The 27,996-nt window shown below is 32.4% G+C and overlaps 4 protein-coding genes across 22 annotated transcripts in view; all 4 read right to left on the bottom strand.

Annotated features, from left to right (window-relative positions):
- The window catches only part of LOC145325892 (uncharacterized), a 45,162-nt gene extending 44,954 nt beyond the window's left edge, over positions 1 to 208 (bottom strand). For all 17 annotated transcript variants that reach the window (XM_080168873.1, XM_080168883.1, XM_080168884.1 and 14 more), the window contains exon 1: positions 85 to 208. In XM_080168873.1, coding sequence (XP_080024999.1) covers positions 85 to 145 — 61 coding nt within the window. In that variant the 5' untranslated portion in view covers positions 146 to 208. The remainder of the gene's footprint in view (positions 1 to 84) is intronic.
- On the bottom strand, positions 178 to 5,454 carry LOC145325897 (uncharacterized). The gene is made up of 9 exons (XM_080168896.1): positions 5,386 to 5,454; positions 4,627 to 4,694; positions 4,169 to 4,209; positions 3,739 to 3,817; positions 2,933 to 3,040; positions 2,077 to 2,139; positions 1,860 to 1,990; positions 1,554 to 1,617; positions 178 to 754 (listed from the first exon to the last, which is right to left on the bottom strand). The coding sequence occupies exons 1-9, from the start codon at positions 5,438 to 5,440 to the stop codon at positions 644 to 646; spliced, it is 720 nt and encodes a 239-aa protein (XP_080025022.1). The 5' UTR covers positions 5,441 to 5,454; the 3' UTR covers positions 178 to 643.
- On the bottom strand, positions 5,451 to 27,508 carry LOC145325896 (regulator of microtubule dynamics protein 1-like). The gene is made up of 17 exons (XM_080168895.1): positions 27,417 to 27,508; positions 26,435 to 26,497; positions 25,893 to 25,948; positions 24,560 to 24,659; positions 23,560 to 23,692; positions 22,435 to 22,519; positions 21,272 to 21,341; positions 20,057 to 20,128; positions 19,377 to 19,432; positions 18,015 to 18,082; positions 17,072 to 17,150; positions 16,537 to 16,601; positions 15,159 to 15,210; positions 12,729 to 12,819; positions 12,361 to 12,423; positions 11,562 to 11,644; positions 5,451 to 7,129 (listed from the first exon to the last, which is right to left on the bottom strand). Exons 1-17 carry the CDS (start codon positions 27,448 to 27,450, stop codon positions 7,079 to 7,081), a joined length of 1,221 nt encoding a protein of 406 aa, XP_080025021.1. The 5' UTR covers positions 27,451 to 27,508; the 3' UTR covers positions 5,451 to 7,078.
- The window catches only part of Cul5 (cullin 5), a 30,500-nt gene continuing 29,980 nt past the window's right edge, over positions 27,477 to 27,996 (bottom strand). For all 3 annotated transcript variants that reach the window (XR_013881653.1, XR_013881654.1, XR_013881655.1), the window contains one exon: positions 27,477 to 27,619. The gene's annotated coding sequence lies outside the window, so the exon portion shown is untranslated. The remainder of the gene's footprint in view (positions 27,620 to 27,996) is intronic.

Raw genomic sequence — 27,996 nt, 5'->3', positions numbered from 1 at the left:
CAGAAATAAGCGTGCAAGTTTTGATTTGAAAACGATAGGGCGATTCTAATTGACATCAAAATTAGTAGACCTAATAAAACTAACCTATATCATTTTCGTCCGCCTCTGTTTTGATATTATATTCAGTTTCAACTTCTTCAGACATTTTTATTATTTTATTTGTACTGTTGTCTACGCCTGAAATTTAAATGTAAAAAGGTTTTCGCACAAGAATAAAAGTACAATAATTCCTGGTGCTTTCTCACAAAGTGACTGCAAAACATTTTTGATATAAATTGTAAATAAAGGTGCAAGGGGGGGGGGGGAGGTTTTTTCCTTTGTCTACTGATCTACGGAACCCAAACCCTGCGGGCCTCCTATTACCTAATATAATCTGACCTGAAGTAAGACAAAAATCCATCAAAAATTTACTCCCATCCCCATTTATTTCAACATAAGGAAGGGGGGATACTGTGCTCAACAAGGCAATTAAGGAAATATACCAGTTTCCTTTTTAATTAAGCAAATGCTCAATCCAAAACAAAACATATTCAAAAAATCTTATATCATCACAATTAACATAGAATATCAGTTATATACTCAAAGTATCAATTTTCTTCTTCTGTCTTTTTGTCTCCTGTTTTCTACGCCTTGTAACTTGGCATCAAGATGTAGACGCCTGTTGTGGATGATCTCCACCTTGTTTTCTACGTTTATAGTCGGCCATTTTTATATTGTAATGAATTCTCTCTTCTTCAAATTTGTCATTGTACACCTTAACAAAAGAAACATATTAATTTAAATATTCTTGAAAACTCCAAATGACCGTATCTACGGAAATGATCTTTTACACTAACGAGGAAATGTTATTTACTCAGCTGCTATATCAGATAGGCTTCAGATAGTTCTTTTGAGGATTCGCCATACTATAGAGAATTAATTCTATGACTCATAATATTGATGATTGTTATTATAATTGTTAAAAGCGAAGCTTTTTTATGATTAGGGTCGGTCCGTCTGTCCGTACGTTACGGATAGCTTTTTTCGTTAATTTAGGCATGTTAGAATTATCCTATCGAATTACAACTTTGCATAGTGATTCCAGTAGTAGTTAGGTACGATTTAGAAAGCGTAGCAACTCTATAATCACTACCAGAATGTCCGTAAGTCGATTTTAAACATGTTGATTTTTTTACTTTAAAAAAAACAAATTTGTATGTGATCTAATTATCCGATTGATCTGATTTTTGGTATACTGATTCCTGTCATAACAAAGTACAATATTATAAGCGAAGCAACTCTATAATCAAGTCCTAAAAATGTAAGTATGTCCATAAAAATTATCCTGTATCAAGCAGTTTTCAACAAAATTATCCTGTATCAAGCAGTTTTCAACAAAATTTCTTACAATTTTGCTTCGACTCTTATACATTTAAATTATGATTATTCAGTTCTGCCAGTTCTGACACTATACAAGAGTTGTCTGTTTGTCCTACAGTTTCAGAGCTTCGCTTTTATGGATGTCATTCTTGTTAAAAATACGGTTATGATAATAAAACTACAATTATACATACCTGTTTTTCGTCTAAAGATAATTCATTCCATTTTTGTGCCAATAATTTTGTCAATTCTTTCTTACTAAAAAGATACAAATAATTAGAAATTTTAATGGTGTTTTATTGGCTTATCTAATATCTCAAAAATGACTGTATCAAAATTTCAAAACAGCTAAAGATTTTATACGATAGGCTTTTATATTTCTCTATCCACTCCCTCCCCGAATAAATAAACCTGGAAAAAAATAGGTAACTTACAAATATTAACAAAATATCCATGCGTAGTTAAAATTGTCTGATAATTTTCAAACCTAAACTCAATACCTTAATTGAACTCCTTCCGCGGCAAAAACTTGTTCTGCAACATTGTCCCGCTGTTCTTTACAAAACTGGAAAAATGGATTTTGTGGCCGTTTTGGCAGGTTCGGATCCCGGCCTGATGGGTCCCTTTCAACCTAATAATAAATAATTGAAAAATGTCTTGTTTCAAACTATGAAATGTCTTATTTCAAAAAAACTTTCAATTTTAATATACCTATACCTTTATCTTTTTAGATTTTTTCTCTTTTGGTTCTGAGGTTACTTCTTGTTTAACATGAGGTTCCTAAAACAGTAAATTTTTTGGCCAATTAAATTGATGAAGATGGTTGGTGTCGATTTTTAGCTTAAAATTGTGTAAAATGGTTTATATGTCGGTACCAAAGCCACCATAATACTCTTATAATAATACATAAAAATCTTTTTACTAATCTAATTATTCATTGCATCGTATTATAGACATCTTTCTGGGGAAGGCCCAAAAACCGGTTTTAATCTAGTTGATATTAATCGATTTCTAAGACATATTAGAAAAATTTTTCTTCTGTTATTTTTTTAATTTTTAAAACCATATTTACGTTTTCTAAGCCATGTAAAAAATTAACATAAACATTTCTTAGTCTTACTAAATATTTTTAAAAGCGAAGCTTTTCTATAATTAGGGTCGGTCCGTCCGTTCGTCCGTCCGTCCGTAACGGATAGCTTTTTTCGTTTTACGTCCATTTTAAACATGTAGATTTTTTTCTTTTTTAACAACAAATTTTTATGTGATCTAATCATCCGATTGATCTGATTTTTGGTATATTGATTCCTGGGACAACAAAGTATAATGTTCTAAGCGAAGCAACTCTATAATCAAGTCCTAAAAATGTAAGTATGTCCATAAATATTATCCTGTAGGTATCAAGCAATGTTTCATTAAATTTGTTTACAATTTTGCTTCGACTCTTATATATTTTTATTCTGATTATTTAGTTCTGACACTATATAAGTGTTCATGTCCGTTTGTTCTACCGTTTCAGTGCTTCGCTTTTATGGATGTTGTCATCCTTGTTTTCACATAATCTAAATAAACTTACCAGGAAAGGTGATGTGACCGGAATATTTGTATAATCATCTCCCAGGCTATCCAGTTCTGCCATTAGTAGGCTTCGGTTTTTCAGAGATTTATTTATCAGCTTTTTAATCTGGAAAAGTAAAATGTGTTTTATCCAAGAATTTAAATGGATAAGACGATGGCCGATAAATTGATTTACATACATACATCCCCAATGATGTTACATAAAATTACCCCTACTGTATATTACAATTATGAGTTGAATCGTTTGGACACTCCACTTGCCCAATCACAATTGAAGAAAGTTGTTAAGTCAACGAATAAGAAACGTTATGATAAAACTTTGGGGACAAGTTTAATAAACAGCCCAATGTCAACCCCTCCCACTGGTTTTATAACAGAAAAAACTGGGTATATTATTAGGGAAGGGATAACCACCTCTAGATGGAATACACAAAAAAGATATTACTCAAGTGTATCTCTGAACCAAATCTTGCATGATTACGCGGACAGACGTCCTAAGCACAACCAACCCTTTAATTGCAGGACCATTTTCTGATGGATGTCCTAACTGGGTATAATAATGAGTTTGGTATAATTTTTTTAATCTCAAGGCATGATGTTCACAAAAAAAAATAATTTAAATAATCGAGAAAAAATAATAAATAATCTGTGGGCCATAGTTATAGTGTCATGTTTAATCAAACTATTCTAACCTTTGATATTCTGTGGATCATAGTTATAGTGTCATGTTTAATCAAACTATTCTAACCTTTGATATTCTGTGGGCCATAGTTATAGTGTCATGTTTAATCAAACTATTCTAACCTTTGATATTCTGTGGGCCATAGTTATAGTGTCATGTTTAATCAAACTTAATTTCTCACTCAACAATTCATACTTTCTCCTGAATAAAAAAAAATTATGAATCTATTGAATAGTAACAGGTCTTTGTGTCTGTCTGTACCAAAGGATCTCGCTAACTGCTAGATAAATAAAATCCTCCTTTACACTGTAGCTTCTCAAAGGTCTTTGGAAGGTTTACAACTATTTTGGGGGAAGGTACCGCCACCCTCCCAAAAAATTACCCAAATAAAAAATGACCCTAGGAAATATTTAAAAAATTAAAATTGAAAGTTTGGAGGGTCGACTCAACCCCCACCTTATATGCTTCTAGAGACCTCTAGGGGGCGTAGGTTAGTAAAATAAATGAACAGTTATTCTTATAGTATTCGTCTTATAATAAAAAAAAACTTACTTGTAAACTGAATATGCTGGCTTTATTTCTTGCACATAATTCTAAAAAAAATACTTGTAACAAAAGGGATAGTTGCAGGAAATGCATTTAAACTTTAATTTAGTCAACATCATACCTATATTTTCTCCTGTTCATTGGTTAAAACTACATTAATAGGGCATATATTTGAAAGAATTTCAATCTTCTATCATGTAGTTTTAGAAATATAAATTGAATTCAGACAAAGATGGAAGGAGATAATTGTTCGATTTTATAGGTCCTTCCACTCAAAAAGGTTGTCGAGCCCCTCTCCCTTTATCTAAAATAAATTGAAAAGATATTTTTGTCACCCTTAATTTTAATTTACTTCAAAATGTGAGTTGGGGGGTTTCTATGCGCGACTATAAACTTTGACAGAGACCTCCAATTTTTGCCAACTTAGGACTTCGCCCCTATATATGGAAACTGAACATTGCAACCTGTACGTAATGTTCGTCTTGTTGATGGGGTTGTGGTACATCTTCAACCTCTTCTTCGAGGTCATATCCTACAAAAACATGTTGTCCAATAATAATGCTGTATAGAATTTAATGAAACTTAGGTACGTCTTTAGAGTTAAACATGGGTGACAACATTCATAAAAGCGAAGCTCTAAAAACGGTAGGACAAACGGACATTAACACTTGTATAGTGGCAGAACTGAAAAATCAGAATATAATTTTTAAGAGTCAAAGCAAAATTCTAAGTAAATTTGTTGAAAAACTTCTTGACACAGGATAATATTATTTGGACATACTTACATTTTTAGGATTTGATTATAGAGTTGCTTCCCTTATAGTATTGTATTTTGTTGTCCCAGGAATCAGTATACCAAAAATCAGATCAATCGGATAATTAGATCACATGAAAATTGTTGTTGAAGTAAAAAAATCAACATGAATAAAATGGACGTACGGACATTCTAGTAATGATTTTAGAGTTGCTACGCTTTCTAAATTGTACCTAACTACTACAAGAATCACCATGCAAAGTTTGAAATCGATAGGACAATTCTAACATGCCTAATTCTATCTCGGACGGACAAACCCCAATTATAGAAAAGCTTCGCTTTTAAAAAGCGCATTAATACCTACTATTTTCTTCTCACAAAGAAACTATTTTTCAATCTAAAAAGTATTTTTGAGAAAAATGTTGCAGTAGGGGAAAACAATTTGTGCAGAATATACACCACTGAATACCTGTATCATCAATACAGCTGTAGCCACTTGACTCAAATCCTGTCCAGTTCATCATTTTTACAATATTCTGTAATCAAAAAATAATAATAACAATAAAGAGAAATATAAAGTGAGGGGGGGGGGGGGAGGAATCAAGGGGGGGGTTAGTTTCTGACACATTTGCGTAAACAGTGAGTATAGGCTTTATCTTTGGACTGAGAAGATAGGTTATTAGGGATAAAATCATTCTTATATGATGAATTTCCCCCAGATTTAAGATTTTTTGGATAGGCCTCCAGGTTCCGAAGCTCCAGATATTCACATATTTAAAGAAAAAACATACATATTTTGTCTCATAAGCTGACATCTCACTCTTAAATTTTTTTTTTCATTTTTACCTGTACAGAGACCACCTAGTGGCCTGGAGTTCCGGAAACTGGAGGCCTATCCAAAAAATCTTAAATCTGGGGGAAATTCATCATATATGAATAATTTTATCCCTAATAACCTATCCTCTCAATCCAAAGATAAAGCCTATAATCACTGTTTACGCAAATGTGTCAGAACTTCCCCCCCACCCTCGTTTGTATTTTCAAATTTATTTTTATGGTCTAAATTTCATACAATTTTATCCAAGTTCCATTTAAATAATGAAGTGCCAAGGGAATTGAAGATGGTATAACTATTTAGGTTCTAATTAACAATGGAATGAATTAAAAAATGCAAAATATTTATTTTAACAAGGAGGACTATTCATTGAAGATGAAATTCTGAAATCAAAAGTTTGAATCTAACAAAATTAATTAAATATTTTATAATACATGGTAAAAAAAGAAAATTGGACGAATTAAAAAAATTATGTAAAACAAATTTTTTTTAAAACTTGCATAAAACAATCACATCTAGTAAACATATTAGATAAAATAGTCTAAACTTTTTAAACATAATCATAATAATGTTAATGTACTATTAATAATAAAATGTAACATAATAAGGCCTTAAAAAAATTAAATATTAATACCCGTAAATAATAGGAAGAAAGTTGGTTGAACATACATAAGTCAATTAACAAAAAATGATTACTGAAAAATATTATAGGGCTAAATTGTATTATAAAAAGAATTCATTGTAATTTTATTGTCTAAGTTATTGTATTATTGAGTATGAAATAATATACTTAGTAACAGTAATTTTAGTAAAAGAGTTTTATCAAATACAAACATTTTGACTATAGTTTTTGTCAAGAATATTAATTTTTTGTCTACAAAGCAAACAAAAAGATCTGATGTTAGTCTTAATCTTGAATTTAAGATATTTTACTATTTTTAGGGTTGGGCCGGATATCCAGTTTGGCCGGATATTCGACCATTTTCAATATCCGGCCGAAAAAAGGATATTGGAACTATCCGGATACCAAATACCCAGCTGATTTCTAATGCCAGATATCCGGTAATTTGCCGGATATCGGGCCATTTTTAATATCCGGCCGAACCCTAACTATTATGACTGTAAAGATTAACAATAATAAACAAAACAGGGATAGGACAACGGAGGATAATTTGTCCTTTAACTTCCCCCAATTACATATGTCTTAATATGTAAGGTATTAGGGAGAACAATTATGCCGCCGTGGTCCTATCCCATGTTAACAAAACTGACATAAAAACAAGGTTTTTAATAGAACTATAGAAAAATGTAAATATTAAATATTGTTCTATCTGTATTTTGTGAGCAATTTATCTATTTCTTCTTGTGATATCCGATCCTAAATAAAAAAAAATCTGTCAAAATTAAGAGAATTTATTTGGAAATTTTTTTTTTATCTCAAGAAAAACTATTGTGTTTTTGATTCACAATCAAAACAAATGTGTTGTATTATTGAAAAGGTGCTGGTTAATTTCACTGGTGAAATTTTACAATAGCTTTTCTTTAGATGAAATTACCCTTAACCTAAGTAAATAACCTACTTTTTAGAAATATACAAACTTTAAAATTTCATTTTTAAAAGTGTAGAGATGGACCAATGAAATGAAAAACTTCCCAAATCACAAAATATAATTTTAATTTCCACTGGTTTGAAAATATTTGGGAAAAGATTAGATTAACTTCCATTAGTCTATCCATTTCTGTAAGGATCTTATTACAAAGCACACTTACATACTTACCTCGCCAAGAAATGTAAGTTTAATTTTTTAAGAAATACTTTTAACTACTCTTTAATACCATGACAATCTGAAAGGGATAGTTCCATAACTGGCATTTAATTATTTCATCAAAATAGTGTTCCAATAAATGTTTATAGGACTATAAAATAGTTTAGATACCTAATTTAAATAGGCAAGTTGAAAAAAATGTTTTAATTTTATGCACAGATTACATGTACAAAAAATAGGCAAGTATTAAAAAGTGTGCTGAAGTCAGGGGTGTATATTCTGCATAATTGACCCTGATAAAGGGGGGGGGGGGGGAATAAAAAATATGTGGTTGGGGGAAAAAATGTAAAAATTAAGAGAATTGAACATATTTTTTTCTTTTCATTTTTCTCCTCTTCTTGTTGAAAAAATGAGAGAGTAGGAATAATATAAAAAAATAGAGCTCTAAAATATTTTTCCCCTTCCTTGCTGGAATACCTAAACTAAAAATTTTTTTTTTATCTCAAGAAAAACTATTGTGTTTTTGATTCACAATCAAAACAAATGTGTTGTATTATTGAAAAGGTGCTGGTTAATTTCAATCTTAAAATTTTACAATAGTTGTTCTTTAGATGAAATTACCTTTTACATAACCTACCGTAAAAATATTCTAAATTTGAAGAAAAAACTTAAAGAATATGAGAGAGTAGGAATAATATGAAAAAAAATAGAGCTCTAAAATATTTTTCCCCTTCCTTGCTGGAATACCTAAACTAGGAGGGGGAAAAAATAAAAACTTTGCGGCAGGGGAAAAAATAAATCTTGTGCAGAATATACAGCCCTGCCAGAAGTTTATATTAATGTTGCATGACAAAAAAATTCTTTTAATGATCAAATTAAAAAATGTAATTCTTGTTGATAACGCACAAAAATAGAATTTCAAACCTTTTAATGGAATTATCCCTTAGAATTCTTTTTAAAGCATAGTAAATCCATAAATATGTAAATAAAAATATTCAATTTCTTCAAAAACAAGAAAGTGTTAGTGATACCTATGTACATAACTGGTAAAACAAGGATGACAACATCCATAAAAGCGAAGCTCTAAAATCAGAAGGAAGGACAAACGAACACTAACTTTTACAGACTGTCAGAACTTAAAACCAGAACATTAATTTTTAAGACTAAAAAAAATTTTAGGTACATAAATTTGTTGCAAAATTGAATAAATTACGATGCATTAAAAAGATAAACTTTTATTTTACCATTAGGCCAAGAGATGTCTTGCTTATAATATTGTACCGTGTCGTTCTGGATATCATTATTTTTAAAATCAGATATATCTGATAGTTATAGGTATTATATAAAAAGCTGTTGTCATAAAAGGTAAAAAAACTGCATGGTTTAAATGGACGTACGGGCTTTCTGGTAACGAGTATAGAGTTGCTATGCTTCCTAAATCGTACCTAACTGTTAAAGTTATCATCATGCAAAGTTTGAAATCGATAGGACAATTCTAACATGTCTAAATTAACGAAAAGAGCTTGCCGTTATGGACGGACGTACCAACCCTAATTATAGAAAAGCTTCGCTTTTAAAAATAAGCACAGCACAACCTCTATATTGTCAAGTAGGTACAGAGGTTAAAAAATAAAATAAATAATAAATAAAGTCAAGTATTAGCATATTTCAATCCATTACAATTTTAATGTTCAATAAACTACGAAAAAATAAGACACTCAAAATACTTCTAGTCATGAGTTAATTTCATAAATAAAAAAAAACATTATAGGTTACAATTGTTTTTGTAATGTGTATGTTTAATTAGTATGTTTTTGTCAAACTTGATCACCTTACTTTAAGTCTACTAATCATGCTTTAAATAACATTTTATTACACTTTTTTATGCCAATTTTTAAAAATATTCTTATATAGTTAGATACACAAATGTTTTACTGTGTTTTGGAAGAGATAACTATATAGGTTCATATTTATTAGTTTTAGTTTAGTAAAAATCTAGAAAATTGACTATGAATATACATATATGTATTTCCTTTTTTAAACAGTGATATAATAGTCTAAACTGATCGAAATATTAAATAATTTTTCATAAATCAATAACAGCACAGAAAATAAAATGTATCAATTTTAAAACTTTTAAGCACCAAATTATAAAACAACAGTATTGTGCTTCAATAGTCAATTTTTGAAAGTTTTTTGTTTTGTTTTGTAAGACATAAATCACAAAACAAAGATCTTTGAATGAAAAAAGTCCTTCAGCTCTACCAAAACACAATAATCCATCCATCTAACTGGTCTCAGAAGTGATAACCATGCTAATACCAAACTGAGGGAATAGTAGCTTTCGCAAAATTCAGTCAAGTTGTGAGTAAGATTTCAGTCAAATGCACTTATTAGGTCAAGCTGTTTTAAGATATGCGTTTAACTACACTATGCATTTGGTCAACATTAAGAACAGTTAGACTTAATAAGCGCATTTGACTGGAAGCTTGCTAATAATTTTACAGAATATGGCGAAAGCTACTATTCCCTTTATCCATTAACCAAACAATAGTGTATAAAAAAGTAAAATAAAATGTTATTTCTGTTGCTTTTACTTACAATGAGGTCCTGCAAAAATAAATAAAAAATATTAGGTTTTGTATACTTGTCAGTATAGAGGTTATTTAATCTTTTTAAAATGTGAAAATCGGGAACAGGTTTTTCAGCTATTTAATTAAAGGATTTATTATAATTCTTTCATTTTTCCCCTTTAACACTGCCCTTCACTACGGAATGGATATAGAATACGGGGATGTATTGACAATTGACAGGGGAAAATTTGTCGTTAATTTAGGTTGCTACAATGGTCCTCATTTATTGGTCAGTACCCAGGAGGGGATGGGGTAAAAGGGGTGGATGTAGGGTTATCGTTTTTTTAGCCAGCTGCAAGTATCACTTTATTAGAGTACATGAAAATCCGGTGCAACATCCAAGTAATAATATATCGATTCACTTATGTTCAACCAAAATTTTTTCTTCAATTAAAACTTGAATTAATTGGCTGAATTCCTGTTCATGTCTTAATTAAACCATACAATCTTAAATATGATATTATCAGTAATCCTAAGGGATAAGACAATAGGCAATAAAATAGTATACATCCCCAATAATGATAGACAAAATTTCTAAAATACTCTTCCAACCCTACTAAACTTAAAATTATCAATATCAAGATATGTAATGGTTTAATGGGGAATCATAAATGATAAAATAATGAAGAAAGAGTGGATAAAAATAGGTTGATATGGTGCCCTCATGATTTAATTTACACTGAAAATTTTTGACTTTTTAATTTATAATTTTCGGGTAGTCTCCCTTTCGTGACAACGCCCCTTAAGGGGCGATTCGTCGTATTTTGAAAATGGCTTTTGATAGGTTATTTCAGGTTAGGTTAGGTGATTGCCACGCAGGGTTGGGCAATTGGCCCCGCATAGTTAGAAATAGGAGAAAAGCCACAGTGAAAATACGAAGAAACGCCACGAAAGAGGTATACCTCAATTTTCTAATACATTTATAAATAATTTTTACGTAAATAACCGCATGCACAATAATGCCCTTGATTCTATCTACATAAAAAGTGCTTAGATAAACTTTTTTGAACAAAAATTTATTTTCTCGTATTCATTCGAAACCGATTAATATCCGGTGAATAAGAACCGGTTCTCATCCATACAAAAAACTATGTCTAACATCGTATTATATCCAGTTTTCTACGAATATGTAAAATAATAAAGACTAAAAGCAGTTTTTTAGCCCATGCCTTCGGCATCTCGGGGCTAAAAAACTGTTTACAATTCATGTACATTTTATATCCGCGGAAATCTGTTTATAATACGATGCGAAAAATAACTATTAATAACTTTATTTTTTTGACTTTAGGTTTCGGTTTAATGGGAACTGAGTTTGGGGGAGGGGTGGTCATTCATAATGGAATAAAATAGGGAAGGTAGTAAAAGATATAAAATGAAATAAATAATCTATCCAATAATAGAAAGAACCAACCTGAATACCAGAACTCTGTGGAACAATGGGCAATTCATTTGCTTTTTCAAGCCAGTCCACACCTTGTGTTACATCTCCTAATCCTGAAAATCAAGCAACAGTGTTAGGTAAATATAGACAAGCACTGAAGAGATCTAAAAGGATAAGACAAAGGCCTAAGATTCAATTGATGTACATCCCCAATGATGATGCATAAAATTTCCCCTTCTAAAGATTACAATTATTTTTTTACACGTTTGAACAATGAACACTCAACTTATTGAACCAACCAATCAGAGTTGGATCTTTAAATGTTTAGCCGTTGCAGTTGCTGTTGCTGTAGCCGTAGCTGTAGCCGTCGCCACTGCCTGTGCTGCCAATAAAACATGGATTTTAAAAAGATTTTGCAGCAGTACAATGCCAGCTATCCTAGAAATATGGATATCTAAAATCTTCTTTGGCTCACCCAAAAAAAATAAATTATTTTTATCAAAGAAATGAATTATTAAAGATCGCTATTAGATTAATGACTGTGCCACTGGCAGCGGCAACGGCAACGTCTACACATTTAAAGAACCAGCTCAGAATTCCCCAAGAGTACCAAGTATTAAATCAACGAATAAGAAAACGTTGTTATATCATAATATGACTTTTGGGACTAGTGTAACAACAGCCCAATGCATAAGCTAGATATTGTTGTAATTCACCTAGATAAATATATACTTGGAAAGTTTTAATTGAATTAACTGCCAATTGTCCCTTCCCCCTATCCCTGCTTCATGAAATTATTGTCCTTGTTATGTGTTCTTAGTCTTCTTACCTATATAACATTTTCCAAGAAATAATCTGTTTTCTTTCCATCCCTCTGGTTTCATTCGTTCAGCTAAAATAGATAAATATAATAGGTATACATTACTAGCGTCTATACCCAACCCCCCACCATAGAGGCCTCTAGGGGCATGTAACATGTTTACTTTTCAATCTGTTCAGCTCAGCTGTTTTCCCAAAAATATTTTTTTGCCGCTTCGTGGGGTTAGTTATTTTTTTATGCTATTTCTCTTGGGAGAGTGGTGGTATCAGTAGGTGTATTACCTGAAGAGTAGAATCCAATCGGTTTTGTGGTTACCGAAATCTTAAGGGACAGACAGACAGACATCAAGGTACTTTGTATTATAGAATGTTTCTTACCATTAAGAAAGTGTTCAACAGCTTCATCAAGAGTGGCAGAGGGTGGCTCTGCGAATAGAGTTGCGGCCATCTTTCTTTCCAGCCATGATAACTAAACAAATAGTAATCAATAATCTCGTATTCACTCGAATCCGGTGAATTGAATAGAAACCGGTTCTTATCCATACGAAAAAACTATGTCTAGCATCGTATTATATCCAGCTTTCTACGAATATAGTAATGTACAATCTTAAGATTAAAACCAGTTTTTTAGCTCGTGCCTACGTCACCTAGGGGCTAAAAAACTGGTTATAATCTTATAATTGTACATTCTATATCCGCGGAAAGACGTTCATATTACGATGCGAGAAATAACTATTATATGTTATTCAGTAGCTGCGCTCCAGATACTAATTAGGTTCTACAACAAAAAATATTGGATGTAGAATATACGTAGACAGGAGAAAAATTGTCGTCAAGTAAGTTAGAGCTGGATCTTTAAATCATTTTAGTGGTGAGCCAGATCGGGGTGAGCCGAATTTCAGCTAATCACAGCGCGGCATTTCATAAAATGCTGTGCTCTCATTGGTGGAAAGTTGGCTCACCCCGATCTGGCTCACCACTAAAATGATTTAAAGATCCAGCTTAGGTTGCAAAATCCCCTTGTATTTATTGGTCGGGCGGTTTATCCAGTAGGAAGGGAGGGGATGGGGGAAATCGTTATTTTAGCTCGCTACATAGTTCAGTTAATTATAGAACACTAAAATCTGGTGTAAGATCCAAGTAATAATAAATTCATTACAACAAATAATATGTCACCTATTGACATTGTACTATCTGAACATATATGTAGTAACAAAGAATAAACATTTAATTTTTTTAATTGAATAAGAATGTAAATATATATAACAAATAATCTGCTTTTTGAAGTTTAGAAAATAAAATTAAAATCCAACTAAAACAGCTGTTGAGAGAGTTTGTCATCACATTTGTGAGTGTTTTATTTAAGATTCGGACTGGCACGGGCCGTACACAAGGCAGAGACATATTACAGAGTTGAAATTGTAAGTACGGATACTGGATTTATTATTACTTGGATCCTACACCAGATTATCATGTACTGTAATAAAGTAAAACTTGTTACTTGCTAAATTAGTGACCTCCCATTATCCCATCCACTCTGTTCTTACTGTATGAACGAACTTGACCAATAAGTGATGTCCCTGTTAGCATCCGTAACAATTTTTCCTCTGTCATAATATCCACGTATATCCTATATCCATAGTACGGGTACTGGAACGGCACGTACACAACTGTGCGCCGTACCGTCACGCATTAATAGTGTGCGCACACAAAATCATGCTTTACCGGCACGGGATGATGCAAATGCGTTGCTAGCAAGCAACGCAAAGAAGAAAACATAAAAAATAAACAGTTCTTTACATTTAAGCTTCTATTAGGAGTAAAGATATTCTACAACAAAAGAAAAATATTCTCAAGGTTTAAATAACTTAAACTTTACATAAATAAAATATTATATTAACATTAGTACAGTTAGCAGTTTTTGGCGCTTGACACAAAATAATTGGTTGATCTAATAAAAACTTTCCCCCTGTTTTTAGAAATAAACAAGGATGACAAGTAGACAACATCCATAAAAGCGTAGCTCTGAAACGGTATGATAGACGAACATTGACTCTTGTAGAGTGTCAAAACTGAATATACAAAATCGCCATTTTACCCCCCCCCCAAAAAAAAAAGCTTGGACGCCCCTGATCCTCCCCATTTTCAATTTATTGAAAACAATAGAGGGGGGGGGGGGAGGACGTTAGGGTGTGAAAGCTTTTTTTAAATACAAGCTTCGATAGAAAACCAAAATATTTTTGCACTTATTTTAGTTAAAAAAGAAGAAGACTAAGAAAGTCCCTAAAAAATGACGTCATAAAAATGAGGGATGAGGAGAGGAGGAGTTGGAAAGAAAACCACTAAAAGATGGATAATCCCTCGTTTTTATGACGTAACAGGCTGTTTTTTAGGGACTTTCTCCGTCTTCAAAAAAAAGGATTAATAAATAATTCAACATTAAAAAGATTCTCTAGAGCTTGTATATATAAACTTTAGAATAATAATAGTTATTTCTCGCATCGTATTATAAACAGCTTTCCGCGGATATAGAATGTACAATTATAAGATTAAAACCAGTTTTTTAGCCCCGAGGCTAAAAAACTGGTTTTAATCTCATGATTGTACATTTTTATATTCGTAGAAAGCTGGATATAATTTGATGCTAGACATTGTTTTTTCGTATGGATGAGAACCGGTTCCTATCCACCGGATTCGAATGAATACGAGAAACTGTATTCTGAAAGAACTGACGGTTATACTGGCACGACGTTAAGACATGTTCTAAACTAAAGTGGCTGTGCTACAAAAAATATTTATATTACCCACCTTTGAAACTTCATAACAAAATCTGCCAAGTAGATGGTGTATTATGTAATCTCTGAAAAGGAAAAATAAGAATGACAACATATGATATGCTCATAACAATTTTGATAAAAACTTAAATTTTAATGATAAAATGTTATAAACCAAGGCACTTCAATTAAAAGAGAATAGTTATTTCTCGCATCGTGTTATAAATAGCTTTCCGCGGATATAAAATGTACAATTTTTAGATTAAAACCAGTTTTGTAGCCCCGAAATAATTTTAAACTTATGATTGTATATTTTTTATATCAGTAGAAAACTGAACATAACACGATGCTAGCCATAGTTTTTCAGTATGGCTTTGAACCAATTCTAATCCAACGGATATTAATCGGTTTTGAAGCGAAACAGGAAAAAATATTATATTATTCTTTTCTTTTAGAAGAGTTTTACAGATTCAATCCAATAAACCTAAATCCTATAGAACAAGGATGACAACATCCATAAAAGCAAAGCCCTGAAACGGTAGGACAAACGGACATTTAAATTTGTATAATGTCAGAACTGAATAATCAGAATGCGAATGTATAAGAGTCAAAGCAAAATTGTAAGTAAATTTGTTGAAAAACTGCTTGATACAGGATAATGATTATGGACATACTTACATTTTTAGGACTTGATTATAGAGTTGCTTCGCTTTTAGTATTGTACTTTGTTGTCCTAGGAATCAGTATACCAAAAATCAGACCAATCAGATAATTAGGTCACATACAAATTTGTTGTTAAAAATGTAAAAAAATCAACATGTTTAAAATGGACGTACGGACATTCTGGTAATGATTATAGAGTTGCTACGCTTTCTAACTCGTACCTAACTATTACAGGAATCACCATGCAAAATTTGAAATCGATAGGACAATTATAACATGCCTAAATTAACGAAAAAAGCTATTTAAAAAAGTAAAAAAATCAACATGTTTAAAATGGACGTACGGACATTTTGGTAATGATTATAGAGTTGCTACGCTTTCTAAATCGTACCTAACTATTACAGGAATCACCATGCAAAATTTTAAATCGATAGGACAATTATAACATGCCTAAATTAACGAAAAAAGCTATTTAAAAAAGTTAAAAAATCAACATGTTTAAAATGGACGTACGGACATTTTGGTAATGATTATAGAGTTGCTACGCTTTCTAAACCGTACCTAACTATCACAGGAATCACCATGCAAAATTTGAAATCGATAGGACAATTCTAACATGTCTAAATTAACGAAAAAAGCTATCCGTTACGGACGGAAGGACGGACGGACGGACGTACGGACGGACCGACCCTAATTATAGAAAAGCTTCGCTTTTAAAAATGAAACAAAATGAAAAATGTTAAACTCACCTAGGGTTAAGCTCAGCAGCTCTATCAATATGCTTCTTAAACTCATACCCATCCATAATTTTCTCCTGAAAGAAAACAGAATTTGATATTTTATAGTAAGAAGCATGCACTGATACTATACACAACACTAGCGGCAACGCCCCTAGAGGCATCTAGGGACACGTAAAAATTTTTAGTTTCAATATATGTTAAAATCAGATAGGTATATATTCGCGGGGCGGAGTTTTTTTTTATTCTTGGCGATTTCTCTGGGGAGAATAGTTATAAACCTTCCCGTTACACCCTGTAAAGGAAAACCATAAGGTTCAACGGTTTGCGAGATCTTTCGGTACAAACATACAAGCATACAGACATTTTAAGGATTACAAGATAATTTGTCTTACAGTGTAAAGCGTTTAATATTTCCTTCTACTTTTTCAGACGAAGTTAAGTTATCGTAAAGGATTGCCAATACAAGCAAAAGTAATGCCATGTTAAATTTAACGTTTAGACAAAGGTCGTGCAATGAAACGGCTGTTTAGAAAATGTGTAATACCTTTACACCTCCAAACTCCCCTCTGCTTCCCAAGGCAATAGCAAACCACTTGTGTGCCTCACCATTAAGCTCGTCCAATCTAAAAAATGTGTATAAAATGATTTAAGGTTCAACTATCAAGTTTTATCCCAACAAGCCTTTTATCAAGCAATCAATATTAATTCATTTTGATTGATTGATTGATTAGCCATAGTCTCTTAGGGTTTGGACCTAAGTAGTCATGGAGTAGGCTGATCCACTTTTGTATAGCCACTAGGGCTATCAAGCTCCACGTTCAAGATCATTATGACTTGACCCGCTATCTCATGAGAGCTACTCATTATTACCTTACTCTCGCCGAGTATGGCAGGTGTCCCAAATTAAGTCACTGTAATGAATGACGCTCAATGGTAACGAACTGAGTTACGGTGAGTTCGAGTTCTAGTCCCCATGTGGCAACCCGAATTTCTCAGTTGAATACATTCACGCAACTTCCCCTGGTTGTGTAAGAAGGGGATTATCAAGTAAGTTTGGATACTTAATATTCACGTACTTCATAATATCAGTACTACCCTTATCTTAAGCTCCTCTGCGGTGAGCGTCATTTATATTAATTCATTTCAATACAATTGGCATTAAAAAATAAAGGTAGAGCACTAATCATGCAGTACAAAATACACAGGGATCTAAAGGGATAAGCCACTTGCTGATTTATTTTTACACATTCCGTTAGGACACTCCACATAATGAATCAACTAATCAAAATTCAATAATAAAAATACAACCAGTTCTGAGACATACTAAAAAATAAAGTACCTATCGTTTTACAAAAAAAATTTCCTCGAATAATCAAATAAAATCATAAATTTCCCTTTGGGACTAACAAAACTGGAATTAATCTTAATTTTACATTTTACTATACGCGGAAAGCTGTCTATAATACAGTGCGATAAATAACTATTACCTTAAAGCTTCTTTTCCATCTTCAACGGCTGCCATTACAAGATCTTGTTTTCTTTTATTATCTCCTTCCTACCAATATTATGTAAATATTATTACAGGTAGAGATTCTAGTATAAGAATTAGGGTTGGGCCGGATACATTTATGGCCGGATACCGGATATCCGGCTGATTTCTAATGCCGGATATCAGGTATCCGGACAGTTTCAATATCCGGTATCCGGCAGGATATTGAAAATTGTCGGATATCCGGCCCAATCCTAATAAGAATGAATACAAATATAAACTTGTAAGAAGTACATCGACAACTAGCAAATACTATTTTAAAGGGGTAGTTTCACGAAATGCATTTGAACTTAATTTAGTGAACCGTAAAATTTTTCCTAGTTAATTGGTTAAACTACATTTATATAGCTTATATTTGAAAGAGTTTCAATTTTCTACAACGTAGTTTTTAAAATATCAAACCTTTAAAATCGTCTTTTTAAATTTCATATATCACAAAAAGACAATTTTCAAGTCTTGAATTTTCAAAACTACGTGGTAGAAAATTGAAATTCTTTCAAATATATGCCTTATAAATATAGTTTAACCAATTAACTAGCAAACAATATGCGGTTCACTAAATTAAGTTCAAATGCATTTCGTGAAACTACCCCGTTAAACAAGGATGACAACATCCAGAGGTAGCGAAGTACTAATCATGGAATGTACAAACAGACAAAGTGAGTTATAAAGCAGATGTTAGCTTCTCATATCAAAGAAATAATAAGGGAGAATACGCAATAATAATAAAATCACGAAACCTAAAACTATGTCTAGCATCATATTATATCTAGCTTTCTACGAATATAAAAATGTACAATCATAAGATTAAAACCAGTTATTTTTAGCCCGTGCCTTCGGTACTCATGGCTAAAAATACTAGTTTTAATCGTATGATTAGACATTCTATATCCGCGGAAAGCTGTTTATAATACGAGAAATAACTATTACATCTTTTAAAGCCTGGCCAACAGGCAGACGGACAAAACAATGTATATATTAGATATGTCATAGGAATCTTCACTAAAAGTTTCAGCTGTCTATCTTTAATAGCAGCGGGAAAAAAACACAATCCCCCAAAAGTGTTATGGACGGACTAATAAAGTGACTGACGGACAGACAACATAAATTATGGAGTAGCTTTGCTACTAAAAAAAAACAGTAAAATATCATACAGAAAAATAACGAAAACCTTAAGGTATAGGTATTAAAAAACAGTAAAACAACAGTTAATCAAGTAGGTATAAGTATAACTAAAACTTTTTATGTACTCAGAAAGACCATATTTTTTAAATAGCTGCGCGACTAATATTAAACTTACCCTAGCAGCAAGCAACGACATCAAATGTTGTGCTTTACACAGCCTCCACAGAAAATCTAAAATAAAAGATTATAATTTTAATCAAAAATAAAACAAGCAACTATAAATGAACAAAGGATATTTTATCTAACGAATAGTTATTTATCGCATCGTGTCATAGACAGCTTTCCGCGGATTTAAAAAATAAATAAAGATTAAAACCAGTTTTTCGAGACCGATCGATATCTGATGATTTTCACGAATATTACCTACAGTAAAAATCATAAAATTAATACCAGTTTTGTTAGCCTGGGTCTTTGGCCCCTCGGGATAAACAAAACTGGTTTTAATCTTATAATTTTTTATTGTAATAGGTATTCATGGAAAATTAGTACAATGCTATACATGATTTTTCTAATATGTCTGGGAACCGGTTCTAATTCAGCGGATATCAATCAGATTCGTAGCCATACTAGAAAATCAAAAATACAAGTAAAATTACAAACTAAGGTATACCTATTTTAATTTAAGCATCAAATATTAAATTTAGGTGAAAGTATACATTTTGAGATTAAATACGTATTCTTAGTTTTTTTACAAAAATTTTTTTTGTAAGAGTGATTTCTATTTCACGGTCTAACATTAATTTTAACTATATTCATTGAGACACATAGCTGTTTTATAGATCTCTTTAGACTTACTTGGATTATCTGCAGCACTAACTCTGTTCTCTAATAGAAGACTAAGAGCTTCGGCTTGCTGCTCTGCTTGGCCTAAATTATATGCAAAATTAATTACAATAAGATTTGTTTAATTGCGATATCTAACGTCAAAAATATGAACTACATAAGAAATACTTTAGGTAGGATATTTTATTGGAAGATTCTGATCGTGTTACATTAAGGAAGTTTATCTAGCTTATCTATCGATCCACATTCCACACATAGCTATAAAATGTACTAGTTGCTACGCTCCTAGAGGCCTCTAGTCTACAGCACTTTAAATTTGGCTAAAAAAGAAAAAGTAAAAAAGTTTTTAGGTGGAGGGACGATTTTTCTCGGGAGGGTAAAAAGAATATAGTTAAAAACCTTCTCTGGACCTTAAAGGAGCTTCACTGTAAAGGAGTCTGTCCAAAAGTTTACGAGATCTTAAGCTACAGACACACACATTAACAATCACACGTAGAAGACATACTGTTACTTTTTAAAAAGTATTAGTGGCTTCGCCCCTAGCCTCTAGGGGCTTTGCCCCAAGAGGTTTGATCAAACCAATTTTTCGTATTTTAGATTTAAAGAAGAAATTGGGGGGGGGGGGGATAGTCGACCCCACTATTTTAATTTTAGTTCTATAAAGAAAAAGAAAATTTTGTTGGGGGGGGGGGGGGGTGTATTTTTCATTTTTTGGGGGGTTGGGGTTGTCCCACCCCCAAAGAAAATAGTTATAAACTTTCCCGGGACCTATAAGAAGCTACCCTGTAAAGGAGAACCCGATCGGTTCAGCAGTTAGCGAGATCCTTCGCTACAAATTAACAAACAAACAGACAGACATCGTTCTACTTTGTATTATAGACTAGCGGCTTCGCCTCTAGCCTCAAGAGGTTTGATCAAACCAATTTTTTGTATTTTAGATTTAAAGGAAAAGTTTTTTAAAAAATTTCTCTGGGGGGGGGGAAGTCGACCCCACTATTTTTTTTTTTTTTGGGGGGGGGGGGTATTTTTCATTTTTGGGGGGGTTGGAGGTGTCCCACCCACCAAGAAAACAGTTATAAACCTTCCTGGGACTTATGAGAAGCTACCCTGTAAAGGAGAACCCGATCGGTTCAGCGGTTAGCGAGATCCTTCGGTACAGACACACAGATACACAGACAAACATCCTGTTACTTTAGTATAAGGATATCAACAGACGTAATTGTATACCTTCCATAAGTAGATCAACTCTTGGTAATAATCCACCCTCACTATCATCTTCCTCTATATTTGCTCTTTCCTAAACAGTAAATTATAACACAGTAAAACGAATTATTTGTTTCTTCATATTTAGGTACGTACAGGCTACTTACCTAATTTTGATTTGCCTAATTTTTTAGGAGGTTTTACTTAAGAGATGTTGCATTAGGAGGTTTGTCCTTTAGGACGTTTGTCGTTTAGGAGGTTTGTCGCATTATGACGTTTGTCGCATTAGGACGTTTGTCGGAGTAGCACGTTTGTCGGTGTACCATTTTGATAAGCGTTGTTCAGGGACGCACGAACATGCTCTAGTTAAAGAGTTGCTTCGCTACTAAAAAGGTGTATATTCAAGCACCTCATCAATGGATATATGTGGATATTATGACAGGGTAAAAATTGTCGTAAAGAGGACTATCCACGAACAAGAGAAAGTGATTCTAAGCACCTTCCAGCATTGATCCTTGTCTTTTTACTAGGTTCATGTTTATGATTCAGTTTATCGACTAAAAAGTTAGGTTTCACCATGGTTTTAAATGAAAAAAACTTTGAAATGTTAAGCATAGTTTGGTGCAAATTCATCAAATGTTTTGATGAGTTCAAACTGTTGTTTAAAAGCTTTGACACAAAAGTATATTATTTTGATGAAACATGTATGTTTAGAAAAAGGGTTGGTAGCTTGTAATATTTTAAACAGTTTAATTAATGTACTTTTGCAATTTAAAGCATTTGATGCTTTTATTTTATTTTGTCCTTTGAACTCAACAAAGCAGTTGATGATATTGTATCTAAAAATGCTTTACATTTTAAATTTTTTTCATTCAAAACCATGGTGAAACCTAACTTTTTAGTCGATAAACCAAATATTTAACATAAACCTAGTATATTCACTAAAAAAATACTATGGATCAATGTTGGAAGGTGCTTAAAATCACTTGCTCATGTTCGTGGATAGTCCCCTTTAGGTTACTAACATGGGCATCATTTATTGTTTAGATCTTTCATCCTGAAGAGAGGAGGGAATGGGGTTAAGGGGGTGGTAGGGGGTAATCGTTATTTTAGCCAACTACGAGCTTCATTTTACAAGAGAACCTGAAAATCTGGTGTTACATCCAAGTAATAATACATAAAATTACCTCATCTGAATTAATAGGTGAATAGTAGGCGGTGCTTCCACCACTGCTTGATTCAGTTGTAAAAGATGAAGATTGCGATAGAGTTCTGAAAATAAAAACACAATATTTTTGTTTAAGTCTTAAATGTTTTAACAGGGGGGTTGTGTTTTTTTTATAATCACCCACTGCCCCCAGCGGTAGTGAAGAAGAAATTGGGGATAGAGAACGGCGGGGGGTAGGTATATATAAAACTATGTTGGAAAATATACACTCCTATGTTATAACATAATTACTTTAAACCACGTATTAGATTAAAACAAGGATGACAGCATCCATAAGTAGCGAAGCTCAGAAATTATGAATGTATATTATGAATATATTTACAATATACCAGTGTCATCCTATATGTTTGATGAAATAGGGAAATGGCGAAAACTTCAAAATCACGCAACCTTTAAAAATCACGTAAAATTAAAAATCTAAGAATCGATCTAGCACCACAATTTATAAACAAATCTTAATGAAACTTGATGGAAATATGTAGAATATAAGCATATTCAATCCCTGATAATTTCAGCCGCAAATCCTGAAAAGGAATTGAGAAAACAATAGAAAACCTAAAAATCTAGGAATCGATCTAGCACCCCTATTAATATAAAAATCGTAATAAAACTTAAGGAAAATATGTAAAATGTAAATTTAAGCAATCCCTGAAAATTTCAGCCCATTATCTTCAAAAGGAGTTGAGAAAATCAGAAAAACATGAAATGTAGGAATCGATCTAGCACCCCAAATAACAGACGGATGGACAAAACAATGAATAGATTAGATGGGCATATGTAATTTCAGCTGTCTATCTTTTATAGGAGCCGAGAAAATCACGTTTCCCCCTATTTGTCTCAGACGGACAGACGGACGGACATTTCGAATTATAGAGTAGCTTCGCTACTAATAAGTCATGGTGCCGTTGCTAAGTCAACCCTCATCAGAAGTCAATAACATGGAATTATGTTGAGGTTTTATGGTATTTCTATACGTTAGAGAGAACCGAAGAGAGAGCAGCATTAAAGGACGGAAGGAATTGTGGACAGACAGATAGACATGATAACCTAGAGAGTGGCAATGCTACTGAACCACAAATATTACCTTCGTCTATCAATAGCTGAAAGATCGAGTATTTCCTTGGTTTCCCCAATAACATAACCAGCCTGGTCCAGCTCAAGACCTCTGTACCGGGAGGTCTGTTTCAACACGGATTTCAAGGGGGGTTCAGGTTTACCTAAAAAGATTAATTTCAAACAAGGATGTCGAAGCTTTTTAATTTTGGGGGGATAAAAAGAGGACTATCCACGAACAAGAGCAAGTGATTCTAAGCACCTTCCAGCATTGATCCTTGGCATTTTTTTTAGTGAATATACTAGGTTTATGTTTATTATTTGGTTTATCGACTAAAAAGTTAGGTTTCACCATGGTTTTATATGAAAAAAAAACTTTGAAATGTTAAGCATAGGTTGGTGCAAATTCACCAAATGTTTTGATGAGTTCAAACTGTTGTTTAAAAGCTTTGACACAAAAGTATATCATTTTGATTAAAAATGTATGTTTAGAAAAGGGTTGGTAGTTTGTAATATTTTAAACAGTTTAATTAATGTACTTTTGCAATTTACAGCATTTGGTGTTTTTATTTTATTTTGTCCTTTGAACTCAACAAAGCAGTTAACGATATTGTATCTAAAAATGCTATACATTTTAAAGTTGTTTTTCATTTAAAACCATGGTGAAGAATAAATTTTTTAGTCGATAAACCAAATATTTAACATAAACCTAGTATTTTCACTTAAAAAATACTATGGATCAATGTTGGAAGGTGCTTAAAATCACTTGCTCATGTTCGTGGATAGTCCTCTTTAGATTAGGGGGGGGGGGGGGTAATTACCCCTCTTGAAATCTGTTGGGAGGGGTAAATACCCCTCATAATCTTATTCGTTGGCTAAAAAACTTTTAGTTCCTATAATGAATTGTGATTTATTGATTTTAAACTCGTAGTACCTATCCATACTTTTCACCAATAATCTAATCTATAGACTACAGAAAGGGTAATTTTGTTTATCATTAATCTTTAACTATATGTTAGGTAGGTACTTACGTTTTAAGCTCTCTATATCTCTTCTTAGTGATTCAATAGTTTGGGACAGGGAAGACAATTGTTTGTCAATATCACGGTTGCCAACACTACGGGATACATTCTAAATAAAAAATTTGTTAATAACATGGTTGCCAACACTACGGGATACATTCTAAATAAATAGTTTGTTAATAACATGGTTGCCAACACTACGGGATACATTCTAAATAAAAAGTTTGTTAATAACATGTTTGCCAACACTACGGGATACATACTAAATAAATAGTTTGATAATAACATGGTTGCCAACACTACGGGATACATTCTAAATAAATAGTTTGTTAATAACATGGTTGCCAACACTACGGGATACATTCTAAATAAAAAGTTTGTTGATAACATGGTTGCCAACACTACGGGATACATACTAAATAAATAGTTTGATAATAACATGGTTGCCAACACTACAGATACATTCTAAATAAATAGTTTGTCAATATCATGGTTTCCAACACTACGGGATACATTCTAAATAAATAGTTTGTTAATATCACGGTTGCCAACACTACCGATACATTCTACATAAATAGTTTGTCACTATCATAGTTGCCAACACTACGGGATACATTCTAAATAAATAGTTTGTCAATAACATGGTTGCCAACACTACGGGATATATTCTAAATATATAGTTTGTTAATAACATGGTTGCCAACACTACGGGATACATTCTAAATAAATAGTTTGTCAATAGCATGGTTGCCAACACTACGGGATACATTCTAAATAAATAGTTTGTTAATAACATGGCTGCCAACACTACGGGAAACATTCTAAAAATATATTTTGTTGAAAACACGACATAAAAAAAATAGTTTTAACAGATTATTAACATCGAAATCAACTATAACTATCATCTCATCGTAGCGCTTTTCAATTATTATTTGTTTACACGACCTTTGCTAGTTGGGTATGTGGAAGTAAGCTATATGTCTATAAATAATACCCAGGGCGATCGACATTCTTCTGCACTTAATGTGACTCATATAAAATAAATCTAACGTCTAAAGTAATAAAGACGTTTGTGTTGGCTTTTGAACATCTATCGAAAAATTTCGCTAACTCTAATTTATCGTTTCAATGTAAGTTTAAAAATTGACATATTTTAATAAAAAACTTAAAATACATTATGGAAACATTTAAGATGCTCTAAACTCTTATTAAGAGGCAATGTCTATTACATTACAATATATGGTAAAATTCTTTCTGAAAAGGTAAGTTTACCATATTTAGTAATTTAGTTAAGATTCAATTATCAATATACAAACAATGTGTGTGTACTGTAGGTACTTACTTCTGAAAGTCTTTGATAAACAATAATGCCACCAGCTCCCACACATATTCCAGCACCTTTAGATCCATACATGCATTAAAACTCAGTTTTCTTTATAAACCCATAACATAAAGCAATTGATTTAAAGAAGTACAATATGGAACTGAGAAGAAACGGCGACGAAATCGCCGCTCCTGCCGAAACCACCGTTTCTATATTTTCACTAAGTGTCTATTAAAGAAATGAGGGAAATTTTTATAAAAAAAAATGAGTTTATCTCAGATGATTCAAAATTGTCTGATTTGGCAAGAAAAGACAAAAAAGAATTACTGCGGAAAACGGCGGTTCTGCCGCCATTTCTTCACAGTTCCATATTCATATTTAGATCAACTGCCATGCCAAATTTCAGTGCTGTAACTCTTTTTTTTTAGTTCAGTTCCTTGAGCTTTTAGGTTTGGTTTCATAAAGTGTCACACCCACCTCCCCTTATTTAATCCATCTTCTTGAAATAAAGGACTTCTTGAAAAGGATCTAATATTTTACATTTAGAATGCATGTATTGCCTATGGCTGCAGCTATACCCAATTTCTGTTTGTCTGTCAACCCTTCAAACAAACCAGCCAACCCTACGTTAAAAAATGTAAATTAATTTTTGGTATAAAAATATTTCTCTAGGTACCTAAATTGAGAATAAGTAGGTACCTAGGTGTGTGTATCAATTTGTGATGCATCTTATAATAAACTAGCGGCTGTGCCACAATCATCTACACCAGGGTTGGCATATCGGGCGGGCGGTTTTAAGCCGCCCTTTATCTTTCCCTTTGGGCAGATTGGGGCATCCCACGTTTTTTTAGGGAGGGGTGAAAAAAAGAGGGGGGGGCGGGCCTATTTTTTGGGTGATATTAACTATTATATAAATTAGTAAGCTTTTTTGTATCTACAGAAGGATTTCGCTGACCGCTGAACCGATATAGTTCTCCTTTTCAGAAGAGCTTTTAGAGGTCCTGAGATGGTTCTTGGCTATTTTATTTCTAATAAGTCTCGGTATGGTTTTAGGCTATTTTATAACCTTTTTCTATGCTTTTTACGACATTTGCCCATAATGGTGCCCAAATCGGGCGGCCCGTAATCTAAAAAAGTGCCCGATATGCCATCCCTGAATTCTACACGCTCTGTATTAAAAATGTAGGGTAGGGGCAGAAAAAAAAGCCTCAAACCATCCAAAGATTCAAATCTTGAAATTAAATAGCCTAAACCCATCCTTGTAGATATGTAAATGTTTTCTAAATTAGAGAACCCAATTAGTTAAGTAGTGATCGAAATCTGTAACTACAGACAAAACAAACCTCCTTCTCTTGGAAGAACGAATTGACCAATAAATGAAAGGGTAACCTTAATTGACAATTTTTCTACTGTAATAATATCCACGTATAATAATATTCTACTCCATCAAATGGTAGAACTATAATACCACTATTTTATCGCAAAACCAACATTTGTTCGCTATTCAAAATTATAAAATATCTCGTCAAAATAAAACCTTACCTTCCCGAACCTCAGAAAAGAAAATTATCTTCATTTTTTTTTTATCTTTTAGTTGTCATATCTGCAAAAGTTAGTTATAAATCATTTTTAAATATATGAAAAAAAATGGACTCTGTGGTGTTATTTATGTACTTTGTACAATAAATATATAGTTTCATTTATATCAAATAAAAGTACAGTATGGTAAATGTTACATATTTTTACTATTTATTTATATGAATGCTAATGTAAAGTAAAATTCTGCAAAAAAAAATATAAATAAAATTCACCAAAAAGCCTTATTTAATAAAAAAATCTATCAAAATGTTTTAGATAAATAAATGATACTTTTTCACTGGGCAGAAGTTATTACAGGAAGGGGGGCGGGGGCTTTTAACCATTGAGTTAAACCATTAAGATTAAATATGCTATTAAATCAAATTAGAATTGAGTAAGAAACTTCCTAATACTTTGATACTTAAATAGCAAAGAATTTTACATACTGAGGTGTATTCTTTTATTTTAAATCCTCCATAATCATGTAACAATAATCTACAAAAATTAAATAAAATCTGATGTTAATCCCCTCCTATGATTTTAG

This window comes from Acartia tonsa, chromosome 8, assembly GCF_053477335.1.
Source record: "Acartia tonsa isolate MP-2025a chromosome 8, ASM5347733v1, whole genome shotgun sequence".
In the NCBI taxonomy this organism is placed as follows: domain Eukaryota; kingdom Metazoa; phylum Arthropoda; class Copepoda; order Calanoida; family Acartiidae; genus Acartia; species Acartia tonsa.
Note: the sequence above shows the minus strand (reverse complement) of the source record. Positions and strands in the feature narration are given on the sequence as shown.

Excerpts from the sequence above, each read along its gene's own strand:
- LOC145325897 (XM_080168896.1), bottom strand. The coding sequence starts at position 5,440 with ATGATGAACTGGACAGGATTTGAGTCAAGTGGCTACAGCTGTATTGAT. Across the intron at positions 3,818-4,168 it reads CCAGCATATTCAGTTTACAA|GAGAAAGTATGAATTGTTGA; the intron begins GTAAGTTTTTTT and ends TTTTTTATTCAG. Across the intron at positions 3,041-3,738 it reads TGGCCCACAGAATATCAAAG|ATTAAAAAGCTGATAAATAA; the intron begins GTTAGAATAGTT and ends TTACTTTTCCAG.
- LOC145325896 (XM_080168895.1), bottom strand. The coding sequence starts at position 27,450 with ATGAAGATAATTTTCTTTTCTGAGGTTCGGGAAG. Across the intron at positions 23,693-24,559 it reads AGATATAGAGAGCTTAAAAC|GTAAACCTGAACCCCCCTTG; the intron begins GTAAGTACCTAC and ends TAATCTTTTTAG. Across the intron at positions 7,130-11,561 it reads CACAGAGTTCTGGTATTCAG|GATCGGATATCACAAGAAGA; the intron begins GTTGGTTCTTTC and ends TTTTTTATTTAG.